General features: G+C 44.7%; 1 protein-coding gene across 3 annotated transcripts in view; it reads right to left on the bottom strand.

Moving 5' to 3' along the window:
• Positions 1-16,734, bottom strand: part of LOC119460785 (DDB1- and CUL4-associated factor 10) — a 28,073-nt gene extending 11,339 nt beyond the window's left edge. Inside the window, exons 1-6 of one of the 3 annotated variants that reach the window (XM_049666825.1) lie at positions 16,518-16,734; positions 14,353-14,551; positions 12,977-13,090; positions 12,708-12,905; positions 10,943-11,114; positions 7,359-7,571 (exon numbers count right to left, since the gene is read on the bottom strand). In XM_049666825.1, coding sequence (XP_049522782.1) covers positions 7,359-7,571; positions 10,943-11,114; positions 12,708-12,905; positions 12,977-13,090; positions 14,353-14,540 — 885 coding nt within the window. In that variant the 5' untranslated portion in view covers positions 14,541-14,551; positions 16,518-16,734. Of the gene's footprint in view, positions 1-7,358; positions 7,572-10,942; positions 11,115-12,707; positions 12,906-12,976; positions 13,091-14,352; positions 14,560-16,517 lie in introns of all 3 variants that reach the window. The other 2 variants (XM_037721875.2, XM_037721890.2) reach the window with 2 other exon arrangements.
• Positions 16,735-17,489: the final 755 nt, after the last annotated feature.

The raw sequence follows: 17,489 nt of genomic DNA, 5'->3' as shown, positions 1-17,489 counted from the left end.
TGGAGATACTTTTTTGTATTATTTTCTATCGGCAGCTGACGAGGAATCGGAAAATCTTTGTTGTGGAGGAAATTTCGTTGTAGCGGCATTCGTTGTAGGGGGATTCGACTGTATCTGTTAGATGTTTCTGAAAATGCACCTGTGTTTTTTTTAAGGTAATCAACAGACTTGATTTAATCCATCTGGTCCTTTTCCATTTTTTTTTTGTTCGCGTGTTTTAGTTTGTAACATTGCGAACATATCAAACTGCTTAGACTGGAAAGCAAGCAAAGAGCCCTGCACTTGGGTTTGGGTTCTCATGCTAGGTTAGGTTACATCCTCGGACCGCATAAGCAGTTGGGTTGCAACTTCAAAGCACTCATGGAACACGCAAAACAAAACTCCCGGGCATGGGAACAGCAACAGACAGACATTGTTCAATTTCTTAGCGTACATAGACGTAACAGGGCTAACCTGGACGAAGAAGCAGAGCGGATTAGTAAGATGCATCGCAGTGCTGTTCACACGCCCATTGTTATGATCGGCTTGGAACTCTACATCTCAATTGTGGGAAATCAAACCTGCGCACGTTCCTGTGTCGGGGTAATTATCTTCATCCCAAAGAGGCGGCTATGACCTTCCTGGAAACTACCTCTCAAATGTGGGAAACATGCCCGAGCGCTTTGCCCGTGACGAGATAATCCCCTTCATCCCCAAGAAAGCGTCACCCCTCTACGACCTGAGCAGACGCAACCAAAGGAGAGGAAATGAGGGGCAAGAGGTGGTCAACTTGACAACCCGACAAAGGCACTGCCACATGACCGCGAAGGGTGATTTAAGGCCATCCTGGTCCCTGTGCGAGACAGAACCACTCAAGACTGTGATAGTCACAACCATGTACCAATGAAGTGAATACAGTCTTTTCTATTTTTCATCATCACGATGCCCATCTTCGTTGCTGTCTCCTGATTCTTGCGGTGACGACCCACCTCACCCGGCCGAGATCGTATCACCACTAAGGGCGCTGAGGTTCCGCCAGTTCTTCATATAGGCAGCAGAAGATGATGTTGTCGTCGATCCAAATCCTTGCTATGGTAGAGGAATGACCACGAACATGTGTCTATTGCGCGGCCAGGCAGATCCTCTTGCGTTGTTGGAGTGTGTGGTGAAAGACGACGACAATGGCAGCTACATATGCGACACGACGCGGCAAATAAGAGAGCACGAGGGTTGGTGGCAGAAGAAAAGGAAGAAGACACGAGCGAACGGGCAGCTGCGGCCATGAGGGCCGATCGAACGAGGGCCGAGGAAGCTTCGTGGAAGCAGTCCCGAGAGGGCTACCCGGGTGTATCGCTGGGCAGCCTCGTGACGGGTCGCAAGCCACCGAACCAAGGTCCTGCCCGTGTCCCGTGCCTGGCCGATTCCTGAGATCTGGCAGTTCCTGTGCTCTCGGGAGTCTGCTGCGTTCGCAGTTCCGGCGTCAGAATCCTGAGCCACCAACCAAGCAGCTGTCGCCGCGTCACCGCCACTGCCTACCCAAGCCACCTCCGACGCATTCGGCATGTCAAGGAAGGTTACGACCACACGTGAGCGACCAGTGGGGGGCCGTATACCGCGACGCTCGGACTTTGCGCACTAGTGGGCTAGGGACTGAAACTTTGTATTCTGCCGCGTAGGGCTTCATATGCTAACAGATAATATGTGTTAGAGAATCTTACTTGTGTCTGTGTAAAATAATAGTGTGAATTATATGTGTGTCTGTGCAACCCATCCCAATATCGCCTTCGAGTCTTTCCTCACCGCACCGCACGTCAACAAACGTGACGGTCCACGTTATTCTTTTACAGAGTGAAAGGGCAACTGGTTGGTATCACTGGTAGATGAAGATAACGCTATGGTGCTGAAGTGAACCCATGCCGTAACCTGGACGAAGAATCAGAGCGGATTAGTAAGCCGCATCGCAGTGCTGTTCACACACCCACTAAGGGCACTGGGGTTCTGCCAGCTCTTCATTTAGGCAGCAGAAGATGATGTTGTTGTCGATCCAAATCCTTGGTATGGTAGAAGGATGACTGTGAACATGTGTCTATTGCATGGACAGGCAGATCTTCACATAGACAGCAGAAGATGATGATGTTGATCCGAATCCTTGGTATGGTAGAAAGATGACTGTGAACATGTGTCTATTGCGTGGCCTGGCGGATCCTCTTGCGTCGTTGGAGTGACAGGGCAACCTGTTGGTATCACTCGTAGATGAAGATAGCGGTACGGCGCTGAAGTGAACCCATGTCGTAACCTGGATGAAGATGCAGAGCAGATTAGTAAGCCGCATCGCAGTGCTCATTGTTGGTCCTGAGATTTCTTCTCACAAGGACCATGAATCGCCCTTGTTGTATTGTGGACTTCAAACGTAGTGATTGGCCACCACCAGGATCTAAGCGTTATGGCTGTCACTTCATGCCGAAGGATTACTACCACAATAGAGAGCTTTAGCGTGCCGGGAAACACAGGCGGACTGGGCGTTTTTCCAGATGGGCGGAGGCATAAACGTGAGCGGCCTGCAGGGTGCAGCCAGCTGGTGGGACAGAGCTCAACCAGACAAACACCCAAATGTAAGCTAAACTCGGAGCATTAGCTCCGAGGAGGCCGCTCACGTCGACTCTAAAGCCCCTTCATCACAACAGTAGTAGTATGGAGGGGCTTCAGATTAAACCTCCGCCCAGCTCGCCTGCATTTACAAAAATACCGGACACACTTGGCACTGCGACAGAATACTCGCAATCGCTGCGGATAGACGGCCAGGCGGCTAGCGGAGAGGTTGGAGAGGCTTCGTGCACTGGCTCTGACACCGGAAGTAGACGACACATCGTCGCATCATGATCCAGAGCCAGTGAAGGTAGAGCTTAGCCCTGATCGCTCAGCGAACGAGTTTAGGAGAAGAAGCATGGCTAGAGAGGCGGGTAGCTCGTAATCATCTGCAGCTCTCTTAATACGAGATGCTTCACTTAAACTGTGACACGAATGTTTCAGTATAGGTGTACCCTACGTATCTACAAAATTTGTCCAAGCCGTTTCAGGGGCTCAGGGCCCGGCCACCTCTCGGCAGGTCAACTGTAGCACTGCGGCATCCATACGACAAGCCCTGGAGGAGATTTTATTGGTTTTACAGTTAAACCTGCTTATAACGAACCTCCATATAACGAATTCCTGGATATAACGAAGTTTTTCTATTCCCCGCCGTTACTCCATAGAAGCACATGTATTTGAGACCTCTACGTAACGAAGTGGCAGCGGGAGACCCCCTCGATATAACGAATTTTCCCCTTCGACAACCTAGAGATTTCGCCCCAAATTTTGCCATTTTTGCGCGAGCAGCAACCGGAAGCACCTTCTCCACCGCGACGGAATGCGAAGCGAGCGCATGTGTGCATGCGTGCGTGTGCGACGCGGGCCTGCATCCCTTGACCCAGCGATCTTGCTGCCGCGGGCGTGACATTTCCCCTTCCCTTCATTCAAACCTGATCCTGCCACTTGCTGCAGCTGGCCTAGCCCGCCAAGCCGGCACTCTCTCCTTTTCCAGTTGATGTTGCCGACGCGCTGGTACACGCTGTGACACATCACTCAATGAGCGCGGACACGCTCTGTCAAACGCTGGCGGCGTGTGAAAGCGCCGCTGGAGTGACCTTCGTGTCGTTGTCTATCGCTTCAATGCAAACTGAGCGCCGAGAACACACAGCACGCACAAAGCTATGAGCCGCTGACGCAACTACACTGCTAGACTCTGCCCCAATGCAGATTGCTTTCAAGATACGACCCGCGCGGCCGCGCGCCGCCGCGCAGTACGCAGTTGATGCCAGAGTGCAGTACAACACCGCCCTGCTATCCCTCCCCCCTCGCTCCCGTGCCGGTGCCTCAAGCGCAACGGAAGGCGCGCTTCCTCCCTGCTTTTCTTGCGCGCACGAGATTTATACGCAGTCGTCGGCTCCCCTCGCACTTTTTCCCTCACACATACAGCATATGGCGCACGGCGACAGCGTTATCGCCCTTAGACTTTATATGGAATATCTATGAGCCAAAACCAATTTTAGGGCCACAACGCGTCATGGACACCATCATTATATAGCAATATACGGATATCAAGGGCCATACCTTTGCTGGCGGAAACCGAAAATACGTCATAGTTGTCGCCCCCGGCACTTTGAGCGGCCAATGCCATCGTCAAGCCATCAAGCCAAGCGACATGAAAAGTCAAAATGGCCGCTTGGGCCGGCGCAGGGTGGCAGTTCGCAACGTATGATGCGGGAACGGTCTCACAGTTGCGACGCAACAGCGGGGCTACCAATGCATTGGGTTCTATGGGAGCTGTGCCGGGACCGGCCGAAAACGACGTAACAGCCGGGAAAACGCAGCCACCAGGAACGTAACAGCGGGGTTCTACTGTAACACTATACGACACTACGACACCATCGTGATGGTCGCTCTTCGTTCCCGATGCCTCGCGCTTGCACGAAATGACACGCGTCCACGCATCCGGTACCTGGTGCGACATTCCAAGGATGAGTGCTTCGACGAAAACAGAAAACGGGTGCATGTTACAATTAGGGCGCGTTAGAATCGATAAATACGGTAAGCGTTTCTTTTTCAAATTTTGTGCCGAACCTGCATTTAACGAAATCCTCTTTAAACAAAGTTTTTCGGGAATTTGTCAATTTCGTTATATCCAGGTTGAACTGTATTACCAGTAGCGCTTTGTGGGGGGCAATAATAACTCTCCAATTTTTCGATAAACAATTTAATCGCGATTAATCAGTTTATGTGACATGAGCAAAAACAGGAGAACAGGTATTGTCGTACTGCTGCGTGCATTTCTGCGAGGCACTGTACATGGTGGTCACCATACTTTTTTTTACAAAGATTCTTGGCACAGCTAGCTAGTGTTTCATGAGCCACCTGAGCGTGAAGCTACCTGCTCATGAATTAGTGAAGGTTCACTTTGGTTTCTTTAGGTTACCAGCTAATTTTCATTCGTTTCGTTGTGCATTACGAGTGCTGTGTTATACGAAAGACGCATGAATTTCGTCCACTTTTGTAGGTAAGTAGGTGTGAAACCATGAAATGTATTAACGCGACAGCATTAAGGGCCCTGTGTTGCAGAAAATACAGTGTCGGCGTCGTGGTCCGGTAGAGAAAAATCATTCCAAACCACGCATCCCATACCACGCAGGTCCTCCGCGTGGTGCATAGACGTTACTGAACTAATTCAATTTCTCAAACTAAAGTGTGTCAGAAAATCCGTAAAGTACGACTTGCATACAACCTACAGACATGATAGCGTCGGACTGTAATTTGAATATACGAGAAAACACAATTCTGTTACGGAAAAACTCAAACACAAACTCCTTTTTTAGCTGCAATTTGAGGTATATCTTAGGGGGAGCAGCGCGCCCCACTCGGTTCCTTGCAACACCATCCAGATGGCGCTCGCCTCCGCGCATCCATGGCAGCGGCGGCGGCCACCTTGCGAGAAAAAAAAACAAAGAACCAGAAAGCTCGCCTTCGTGCATAGCGTTCGCTGCCAGCGTTTCCAGGTAAACATTACGGTAGCTGCAGTTGCCGGGAAGCGTGAGAAGCAGATAGAGATCTTTGAATGCTATCGCGTTCCACTCTTAAAGGCAACGCTTCAGCGTTGTTGTTGTGTCTGAGGTTGTCATTGATGCAAGGAAACTAGTGCGCTGTGCTGCAGCTAGACTCAATTTCTCTGAGATATATCTTTACCTTTACTTTAAAAAAGTTGCCAGATTGCCAATTTTGCTTGATTGTAGTGCTTGATTGAATCGGCACATTAAATAAATGCTTGAAATACACTCAAAATAATATATTTATTTGCAGAAGACCCATACAAAATTGTTTAATTCTAGATGAAGTTGGCTTCACTACACCTGCTTGAAGTTTGCTTTTTAAGTGCCAAATAAGTAAAGAAAAAGTGAGCATTCAAAACACAACTTCTGTGGGCTTTCAGAGTTGTGACGCAACTGACTGTAGATTCATATTTAATCATGTAAGAAGGTCCTAGTACAGTACACACGGAAGATAACTTGTTTTAACATTGCAGCAGGTGGTCCTGCCTTCATCGAGTAATCACTCTGATGGAGGCAGGACAACCACATCAGGGGATCGCAACTATCATGCACCAAGATTTAAAAACATGGAAATGCCACGTAGCTGGTCAGAACCAAAGTAATGTTGTTTGCCATCGCTTCGAATTCTCAGATTATGTTTTGCATTCCGCCTAATTGCATAGTCTTAATTATTTAATGAACTTCTCAAATATTTTAATTAGATGAAAAGTGTCAATGAGAAAATTGTAGAGCAACTTGAAAAACTCCCAATACAATTTTCTGTTGCTGAATAAGTGCTACATAAAAGTATTTTTCTGGTCCTGAAAGAAGCCTGCGAATACACGCAAAGTGCCTCGAGCCGCCAGTTGCGCTTCAATTTTGCATGTATTCGCGGGCTTCTTTCACCGTAATGCCAATGCATTTCTCAGCAAAGTTCGGGAATTAATATCTCGAAACTGGTGTCATCCTGAGAATTCGTTCCAAGTGGATCTGCCTTGCGAACTCCACGGCTAGAATGCATTTCAATTGCTTGTGCAAGTAATGTCCGCCTCTTCGAGTAGACCAGCTCATGAACTAGAATTGTGCTATTTGCCACAGGCCACCTTTAAACATTTTTTTGAAAGTGTTCGCTGACACACCCTGTATATATATATATATATATATGAGCGTGTGCGCGTGCGCTGTTTACTGGTCGCCGTCCTATGAGCACCCCCTCCACTAAAGGGAGACTTTAAGCCCTGTCCTTATAGGTTCAATCCCCAGGCCATAACAAACTTTCCTTCAACTGCAAAGTTTACTTTTGAAGGAGCCTCCATGAACAAACTTTTTAGCATTCAGCTGTAGTTAGTAAGATTACATTTTACTTCACCTTTAGAGGCCACAAATACCAATAAGGCCAAAACAACTGTACTGTTCCCAGTCTCTACATGGCAAGAATGATGAGACCGAAAGGAAGCAGATTGCATCAAGAAAAGTTCAGCATGCATAAGAGATGGTTCGATAGTTGCACTATGTTTTATGTTCAAGAATAAGCTTCTTTGACAATAAGCTTCTTTGAATAAGCTTCTGTACCAGCAGGCACTAATTATAGTGACCTTTACATGCAATTTCAGTGTTGTATTTTGTGTATGTCAACTCTTTGTGTTGTGTTTGTGTTCCAAATAAACTATAGTCAAATGTTACAACCAAAGTCATCGTCCATGTTCCTTGCTTCTGCATTCACCTCTCTAGCAGCAAAGTGTGTTTTTTAAAGGTACCCACCTCTGATTTTTCATTCCTGCTTGTGTTGCGAGATAGCACACACCACCCATGGGGATGAACCTGGAGGGAGGAGATGATCTCCGCATCATTGTCACTCGGGAAGTCGCAGATGAGCTCAACCCTATTGCGGCGTGCAGTGAAGTGATGCCCACTGCAGTCCCCCACATGGTAGGCCGCTTTCTCAGAAGCTCGCCAGCGGTATGCCTTTGGAAGCTGCATGCCAGGAGACAGTGAATAGTATCACACTAACTCAATCTACACTGGTACAAATACACCATGCAACAGCTACAGTGAACAATGAAGTTGTACATTAATTACATTGAGAACAGCGTTTGCAAAACATGCCTTGGCTCAAATTTCAAGCTAAAGTGATCAAGCTGTGATAATGTACACGGGACCTTGACCTTTGTCTTCCTCTTCCAAGGTTCTGCAAAATTTCATCATCATCAGCCTATATTTATGTCCACGCGCGGAGGCGATGTTAACGCCCTTGGACAAATTTATACGGTACACCGCGGCAACCACGACGGCAGAAATGCGCCTGGAGTGGAAATATATGTCACCCATACGCTTGCGTGGGACCCTCGTTCACGGAGTGAAAAGTCACTTCTTTTTTTTTTTTTTTTGAATCGCTTACCAAATGAACAGGTGTGTCTTATACACTGGTGTGACTTATATACGTTTTTTTTCTGGAAAAACTGCAGTTTTAAGGGGGGTGCGTCTTATACAAAGGTGCGACTTATAGACCGGAAAATACGGTAACTGACAAGTTCAAGATGTGCTTGGTGCATTTTTCTGCAAAGATTAACAGCAGACCGTACTTCCTATTACGCAAATCCAGAAAGTCTTCAAGTCTGGATACCTAAAAAGTGCTCCAATAGCACAAGCTGACATTCACTTTATCACAGGGCAACCAACACAGTAGTGAGGTGCCAACAAGTGGCTTCACGTACTGTGTAAATGCCGTTAGTAGTGCGTGACTAGTGTTTCATCATGTCTCGCACAGTTTTACTGTTTTGTTTTAATAGAAGGGTATCACATTACATGCATCTGTGTGCCTTCCAATCAGCAAAATAAGACTACAAACTTTCAGGACAGAAATTAATGACCCCTCTTGGAAGCCACACATTAATTACTGTATACACTCGAGTAAGCGCTGGACCTTTTTCATAATCCTGACGAGATATGGCCATTAAAGGAGTGCGGGTCATTTCAGTTGAAATTTTCTGGCTATGTATGCGTAATCCACACGATGCCTTGGCACCAAAACAACAACCGCTATTGTTTTCATAATGCATTTGTTTGTTCATACATGCGCGGCAAGCAACTGCTAATGCCTGTATAGCCATCACAATTGGCACTGCCGCCACTGCTCAGAATCGGTTCGGCAGCACACTTGTGTGGATACAGTCATCCTCCATGGCATTAGATATATGCCTAATACTTCAAAGCTTTTCATAACATCCAAAAATGCATGCCACATGCTCAAAATTTTCTGCAAAATTTCTGCTAAATTCATACTATTTCATTGCTGCTTTGCTTCAATTCCGCAACTGGGACATGCGCATTATGGCAATTAATTACAAAGCAAATTTGCGGCATTTAAAGTTACCTAACATCATCCTGCAATTTGTCTTGCAAGTAGTGTCCGCCTCTTCAGTAATCCAGCTGATGTAGCAGAATTGTGATATCTACTACAAACAATCTTTAATAAGTCTGTTTCCACGAGAATAGATCACCCAGTAATGCATAAATGTAAGGTATGCAGACACGGACACAAGAGAAGTGGACAACACGAACCTTTTTGCACTACGAATCCTTACCAACTAGCTTAGTTTTCTGTCGTTCTCAGATAACCTAGTATATGGTTTTTTTTTTAAACCACACAGAATTTTTGTAAGTAACCTGTGGCAGATAGCGTAATTATAGCTTTTGAGCTGGATTACTCGAAGCGGTGGACATTACTTGCATGAGAAATTGAAATGCATAATAGACTAATCAACAAAATTTCACTAATCAACTTTTTATTGATTACTTTACGGTACATATTGCAATTTATTAATTGTAGCCAGTGAGTTTGCAAGGCATATCCGCCTGGAAAGACTTCCAAGGATTGCACGGTTTCCAGATATGCGCTGTGAAACTTGTGGTAAAAATGCACTATTGTTCCACTTGCTTTTTTTCTCAAACTGCAGTTTCATGCATTGAAGCACAAAAGTAACTGGAATGCCCATGTACTTTATCTCCCACCGTGAGAATACGTATCTCGAACTGGTCATCCAAAAAATTTGTTCCAGGTGGACATGCTAAATGAACTCATTGGCTACAATTTGTAAATGAGAATAAGTGCCACAAAATAATTAATTAAAAAGCTAATTAGTGAACATTTTTAATGGTCGATTATGCATTTCAATTTCTCATGCAAGTAATGTCCGCTTCTTTGAGTGATCCAGCTCAATGAATAGAATTATGCTATCTAAAATAAATAAATCTGTCACAGCCGATTTTAAAAAACACTGCATGTTCTAAAACAAAAGCACCCTGTATGATCTCATAAGCCTCTGCTCCATCTTGTCATACAAATGAGCACTTCCCCTCGTTCAATCCTTAAAGCAATGACAGGAACTACCTGCATGCCTCCATCGCTGTGAACATGCTTTAAGATACACTTCGAGAGTGTATATTTTAATATTTTTTTTCTCTATGTATGTTTTTGCAGTTCTGAAACCCACCCCTTTCTGTAATACCCCATGTACCCTGAAGGTGTGTTTGTTCTCTTCTGCATCCGTGTCTTTCTTTGTGTCTGCTTCGCTAGTATGACAGGGCCTTATAGCCCTGAAGGTATTGAAACATTTATTCCAGCTAAAGTGCTGCAACTTCTACTGGTTCATAAAATTAAATTTAGGGGCATCTTATACAAAATACTCACTGCATATAAAACTAGCATTCAAAAATAATGCCTAATGCCACATGTGCATTTTTTTCATGCAATTTTGCAATGGTGACGACTACACTCTCAGTGCTGCACTGGTCAACATGTCGTGTGCTTTCACATTTTACACTGGGCATTCTGGATCATGTTGTTCCACGGTGGATTGCTCTCTCTTGCTCTGCCACCAAGGTGAGCCCACTTGCATCCACAAAGAGGACAAATTAGGCCATTTTTAGCATCCTGTGCAAACAATGGTGCAATATGTGCTTTTTAACATTACAGCTGCATTTGCTGCTGCTGCAGGGCTTTATTCTAGCACCACGGGTAATTTTATTAGCATTTAAAAAGATAGCAGCAGCAATATTCTTGTTCTTCTAACAACTTCGTAACTACAAAATCAGAAAACACTGCAGAAATTAGAGACATTATTTCCACAAATAACTGCATGCAACAACTCACTCCGTGAAACAGCACAGAGTATTCCGTTTTCTTCTGGTCGATTTGGAATCGTGAAATCTGAACACCTGTTCCTGTTCAAGTAGCAACTCCAGAATGACCAGTGAAATTCAGGTCTCTGTGGAAACTTTCAAGATCTGCTTTACCAATAAGACATTCAATAAAAATGAAGCAAAGATGATGTTCTAGCGCATACCTTGAACCCACGTAAGTCATATGCCAGTGTCTGCAAGTTGAGGTCATGAATTACTACCAAGTAGCCCCCTGTTGTACAAATGACCATCTTCTGGTTGTCTGGAGTAAGCCGCATCCTCATTAGTCCATTTGTGTAGAAGATTCTCTGGAACTCTGTCCCATTCTCTGAGAACCTGAATAAAGATGACAAGTTTCTCGATTAATGCACATATATGGTAGTACAGCTGTATAGCAAATTCAAATAGCAGACCAAGATAAGAATTACTAGTGCTAAGGTCTAAAATATATGTAGGAGATCACATCCTTAAGTGAGTCACTTAAAAGTGCAGTCAATAGTACGCATTCACACAGTGACACATGACCACTGTTACTCCTCCAGGCACCATTACATACCTGCCAAGTTCAGACTAAATCCGGGAGGTCTTCCGACCTGGGGGGGATCAGTGGGTTACACAAGCCCCCCTTTCCCCAAACTTCGATATTTTCAAGTACTGCCAGGAGAACTTCATTACAATTTTATTTACAGATATACAAATGACCACATGATCATCAAGGTCTCACTTTTATAAGCATTTCGTTGTTGCTAATGGTGCCTTCAAAATTTCATTAAAATTTAATTAAATACTCGGGTCTCACCCGTCCCACAACTACCATCTGATTATGAGGCACGCCGAAGTGGGGGGATTAATTTCGACCACCTGGGGTTCTTTGACGTGCACCCAATGGACGGCACACGGGCGTTTTTACATTTTGCCGCCAATGAAATGTGGCCGCCGCGGCCGAGATTTGATCCTGCGAACTTGTGCTTAGCAGCACAATGCCAAAGCCACTAAGCAACCACGGCGGGTGTCCAAAATTATTCAGATAATGTTTGATTGTAATAAATTTCTTTCCTTTCACAGTTTGTGAGGATGACGTTTCTCAGCGTCTTGAATGAGCGACACATGGACGAGCGGCGCTGCGTCCTCGTATTTTTCACAATGTTAAATTGCCGCTCGCACTCTACATTGCTCTGTGGTATCAACAAAAAACCCAGCATCACTTCGGCTGAGCACTACATTAAAAATACTTGAAGATACTTTTTGCGCTAGCGCTCCTTCCTTTTAAAGCCATGGCTGACCTTTGCCCTACGCAATGCCAGAGCGGCCGACGCCGAGGAGAACAATGGAGAGTCTAGTGGTGCTAGTAACGGAAGGCGGCATTTGCTGGCTAGCTTAATAATGAGACTACGGCCACTATGGCACCCAACAACCCCATCAGCGTAAGGAGCGCCTCTGCAATTAATGAAATAGCGCATGTATAGGGTTTCCCTACTACTTTCTTAACAATGTTTGCTACCTTCTTAACAATGTTTTGCACGACGAACTTCCAACTGGATTAGATTAGAACACAACAGCAATTTCCGGAAGAGTTTTCTGTCAACTGTACAACCGGAAGAAATGGTCCAAATCCAGAAGTCTCCCGGGCAGGTATGCCAGTGTGACAGTGCAACATGTGATTGGTGGAGCTTTTGCTAGGTAGCTGCACATATACGAGTACATTCAAACATTATTAAATGAAATAACATCCCAGGAATGCTCACTTATTTATGATGCAAAGGAGTAGCAGAATCTGCCAGCTTTTTCAAATGCATGCATGCCACTTGATCAGTCCTTTACATCAAGAAGTGTTATGTCGAAGTGCTATGTTTTTAGCAGTCTACTGCTAGAACTCTAGATGGCATGGCACCTACGATGTTAATGAACAAGTACTTGGAACAGACTCACTTATTGATGTCCCACGTGTGTATGCTTCCATCGAATCCAGAAGTCACAAGTAACCCCTCTGCTGATGCATATTCAATATTCTTGACCCAATTGGAGTGGCCAACAAGGGAGCGTATCTTGCGCGTCAAGTTTCGCACATCCCACAACGCCACCGTGGTATCATCAGAACAGGTGGCAAATGTCCGAGAGTCAAGAAACCTGTTGAAATAAAGTTTTTGTTTTGCTTTCCTTATCTCCCTCTAAAAGACTCACCCATTTGTAATACATACCTAGCATAGTTGACACAATCACTGTGTGCTTGTTCGACTTTCCTAATGAGCTTGTGGTTGAGTGGGTCAAATATTAGGATGCTTTTGCCTTCTGTGGCTGCAACCAATATTGAACTGGAAACGAAAATGAAATGGTTTCAGCCACTGAAGAAGGTCACCCAGAGTAAATGCACAACACATCAGCGACAAAACAAGCTACCTTTAACAGAGTGTGCACCACTGTGCATGTGCCGGATGTTTCTAAATAGTGTATGTTTTCTTTGTTTGTTCTTTCCCCACCCTATCCTTTATAAACTAACCTTTACAAACCACTTAATTGCCCTTCCCTCCACTGGCCGATGTTCAGTTGGCAGCCCTGAGCCAGGCAGTTACGGCGGGCTACCAGCAGAACCTTTCCTTTTCCTTCCTTTCTCTACCTAAACAACTAAATACTAATACAAAGTAAGTTCGTAACATCAAAATAAACTAGAAGACGAATGGTGAACAATTATGGTACAGGCAACAACACGGCAATATATTGTTAAGTGAATGGAGCAAGACTCCACAGCAAGATAATCCAAGTTGCCATCAACGCAGCCTTTTTCGGCGTGCAACAAAAACGGTTTGCAAACTACATTGAGGACCCCTTTTATGTGAGTGAAAGTAGACCCAAATGAGAACAGGAAAAACATTAAAACAAGAATGTAATGATTTATCGAACTGCAAGTATGAAACGAGCTTACTCAAAATGCTTGAAGAAAGTCTGCATCACTTCCATTTAACTGTCCAACTACATATTTGCACTTATGTTTAGCCTGCATCATTGATCATTGCATCATTTTTGAAAAAGGGTCATTCACATGCATACATAAAATCTCGAATCATTGAAGAGAGCTGTCCAGGCCAGTATTGAAAATGAGGATGGGGCTTCATTAAAAAGGGGCCCCACAATTAAATATTCTTAAGCAAGAGCTCGCAGACACTCGATTGTAAGCAATTTTCAAGCATATACATTGCCTGCTTTTGCACTTTACTGTCAGCATAAGTTGAAATGCGAGCAGAAATAAGTAAATACAGACATGTGTTGAGCATGATTGCATGAAGGTACGGTGGTGTATTACAGCATATCCAGACGCTCAACATGCTGTAGTACCCAACCCCCAAGTAAGGTATTTTATATCACACAAATACCATGCATACTGGTGAACTTGCAACGAAGAGGCATGTTCTGGTCTGCTCTGTCATGTTTGCATGTCAATGTAAGTTACGAGTGCATAAAAATTACTATTGATGCACTGCTATTACAAAGGTGCAAGTTTGCACACATGCACAGACACCAATTTCAGACAATATTAGTAAAAGCCACAAACTTGCAACAATACAGAGAAAATGAATACCCTTCAGGGGCAAATGACAAGTTGAAGATGCCCCCATGGCTAGAATGGATCATTTCAGGTTTTTCTGATGGCACTAGTGCACGGTAGAGAGTCTGGTACATGCGATCATTGGCACCAATGTACGAGTGCAGGCCTAGGCGTTGATGGTCCATTTTTCTTCCCCAGAAGTCCACCTTTTTTGGTGCCATACCGGATCACTCTTTTACACTGCAAAAGTAACATTGATACTTCAGAAGAACTAACTGTTGGGCTAGTTAGTCTGACAATGTTGACTGGAAAACTAAGGGAAACTAAATTACACAAAAACACATGGAACAGCAAAGGACAAGCACTACTACTAACTGCATTGGTAGTAAAACAGATTGGTAAAAAAAAGTTGGTAGTAGCACTTGTCCTCGTCTGTTCTACTATGTCTTTGTATAATTTAATCAAGCTTAGTTTTCCAGTCAACATAACATTAATAGATCAGCAAAACAAACAAAATATTTGACCGAGCATGGACATTACTACACTTCAACCATGCCAATTTGTAAAAACATCTGAACAAAACCTGCATGTTACCAGCCTGTTGAAGCTTCTGATAATAATGGCATATATTTTCACCATTTCTGTGCAACAAAATGCAGTAAAGCAAAAGTTTGGTCAGGTTGGTTGGGGGTATCCATTCTCGGGTGTCAATGCTACACAAAAGGGCAACTGTACTGTAGCATCCTTTTGTCTAGCTTTGTGCACAAAATGAAAATGAATCACCAAAATGCAGACAATTTTATTTTGCTTGTGTAGCAACATGTCTATTTATCCTGACAACTTAATTTTTTTTTAATTATTTTACCACCTGCTCTTCAGCATCCGAACATTTCACAGCAGTTGCGTTTTGTGCTATAGTTTATATAATAGGACACCTAGGCAATGGTACTTCCTTGGGTCTGCCAGAAGTAAAGAGCACTGGCATTCAAGAACGCAAGTTTAGACAGGCCTGACCACTTGTCTGCAATGCGACTTTACTATTATCTTTGTACTACTCGAGTGTCGTTAAGAATGCAAAACAAGTAACGTGAAAGTAGCAGACACTGTACAGGTAGGTGTCAGACTCGGTGCTCATGGCATGTGTTTCAACATATTAATTTTTTGAGTGCCAGTGTCGAATAATTCTAACTTTTTCATTTGTAATGAAACTAGGGGGACACTGATGCCAAAGTGCTGTTATACTAAAGATGACAAAATGGAATATCTGAGATGAGAGATTTGAGCACATCTATGATAGCGTCAAACTTCAGGGACACTCATCTGCAGCAGTTACATAGCCTGAAGTCGCAGAGTCTCAATAAACGACTTCCACTAACCCAGAAATACTTATGGCGCAGAAAAAGGCGGGTACGCAATAACAGACGGTTAGTAACAGATGTAGTGACTTTAGTACTAGATTATTTGAAAAGTTTCTGCACGCATGTTGAACTCGCAAAGGCTCACGGTCGCACAATACTGTTTTCGAGTTGATTTTAATGTTTTCGCAGTCACAGAAAGAACCACTCTCCGTACCTGCGTGCAAGCTAATGGAACGTGACACAGCACTCCACTAAATGCTATGACCAAAATGTAAAGAACCCAAAAGACATTAACGATTCAAAAGCAGCTTAAGATGCGCAAAGGGAAACTCACGAGAAATTGCAAAAAAAGGCACCCGTGCACTAGTCGCGCAAAGCCAGCGTTCGTCGACGAGACAGCCACTGCCAGCGAAGAACAATCGTCAGCTAACCACGTAGAGAGCTTACGATCGAGACACGCCAGGCGCAGCGGAAGCACAGGCTATGAAATTACACCCACATCGCAGCTCAGGTATACCGAGCAGATTCCCACAGCCAACACGCACGACAATGGTGCATACAAACCACACATACCCGACACGGTAGTAAAGGCTTCACTTCGCTTTGAGCAAATCGTAACGTCAGATACGAACTTATAGCTTTCACGAGGCCTCGGCTGACCTCAACCGAAACTCAGCAGTATAGAAGACGTGTTTCTGTAGCTTGCAGACTATAATGTGTTACTAAGAGCTAAGCGGTCACTGAAATGGCACCTGGCTTCTCGAGAATCATCTGATCATAACAACATCAGACCCCATCACAAGGTGCACAGTACACAAAACACGCAGAAGATCGATCGACAACGGTTACCTCTGCTCCACAACTTCGTCGTTACACTAGAAGCGGACGATTGTTAGTGATAGAAGCCAGTGTACTTATTCGAAACAACGGGGCTGATAGAATGCTTGCAGGACACATTGGATAAGGTGTCGAAAACCACTCTGCACGAGCTACACGTTCCAACTCAAGCGCAATACACAACACACAGTATACACACACACGCACACCCGATGGAGCGGTCGGGGAGCCTCCTAGCGTCGGATACACGCGCCGTGGCTGTTGAATGTGAAGTCCCTAGATATTTAAAAGCATCAAATCTAGGGACTTTAATTGAATGTATGAACAGTGGCACGAAGAAACCGGAAGGCCTCAAGCAATAACGTTGGCCGCGAGCGGAGAAAGGAGCGAAAGAAGAAATGAGCCGTGGGCACGCGTGCGTAAAACGTGACACAGCAACATAGCAAAACGCCAGCATAGGGGCATTATGATACAGGGACTTGGGGACTTTGCGGTCAGGGAAACCGAACTAAATAGGGAACCGGCCCAAATGGGGAACTGAACTAACAAAACTTGTTGCTGAGCTAGTTGGTTCATGACTTGAAAAGAAAGGTTACGGCGCTAAGCAGACAAGGACGAAGTAAGACAACAACATATACGGACGCCATGCCGTTTGTGTCTCACTTCTTCCTCGTTTGCTTAGCGCCGTAAAATGTCTTTTGAAGTCGGGAACTGAACGCCCTTCAAAACAAGAAACACAATTATGTAGAAGGCGGTGGCAAAGCACCTTCATTTGGCGAATAATGGCCTTGTTTCTCGGAACACCGCGTGAAATGCGCCACCGCGCCTGCGTGTTGAAGAGATCAGTTCTGTCAAATTGGCAGTGAATTAATATGAAGGAATAGATTCCACCTATCGCACTCGCATACCCATTATGCTACGACCACTTACACCGTGGCTACGACACTCTGACGCAATTCCTTGTGCTTCACTTGC

This window comes from Dermacentor silvarum, chromosome 1, assembly GCF_013339745.2.
Source record: "Dermacentor silvarum isolate Dsil-2018 chromosome 1, BIME_Dsil_1.4, whole genome shotgun sequence".
NCBI classification, from domain to species: Eukaryota; Metazoa; Arthropoda; class Arachnida; order Ixodida; family Ixodidae; genus Dermacentor; species Dermacentor silvarum.
Note: the sequence above shows the minus strand (reverse complement) of the source record. Positions and strands in the feature narration are given on the sequence as shown.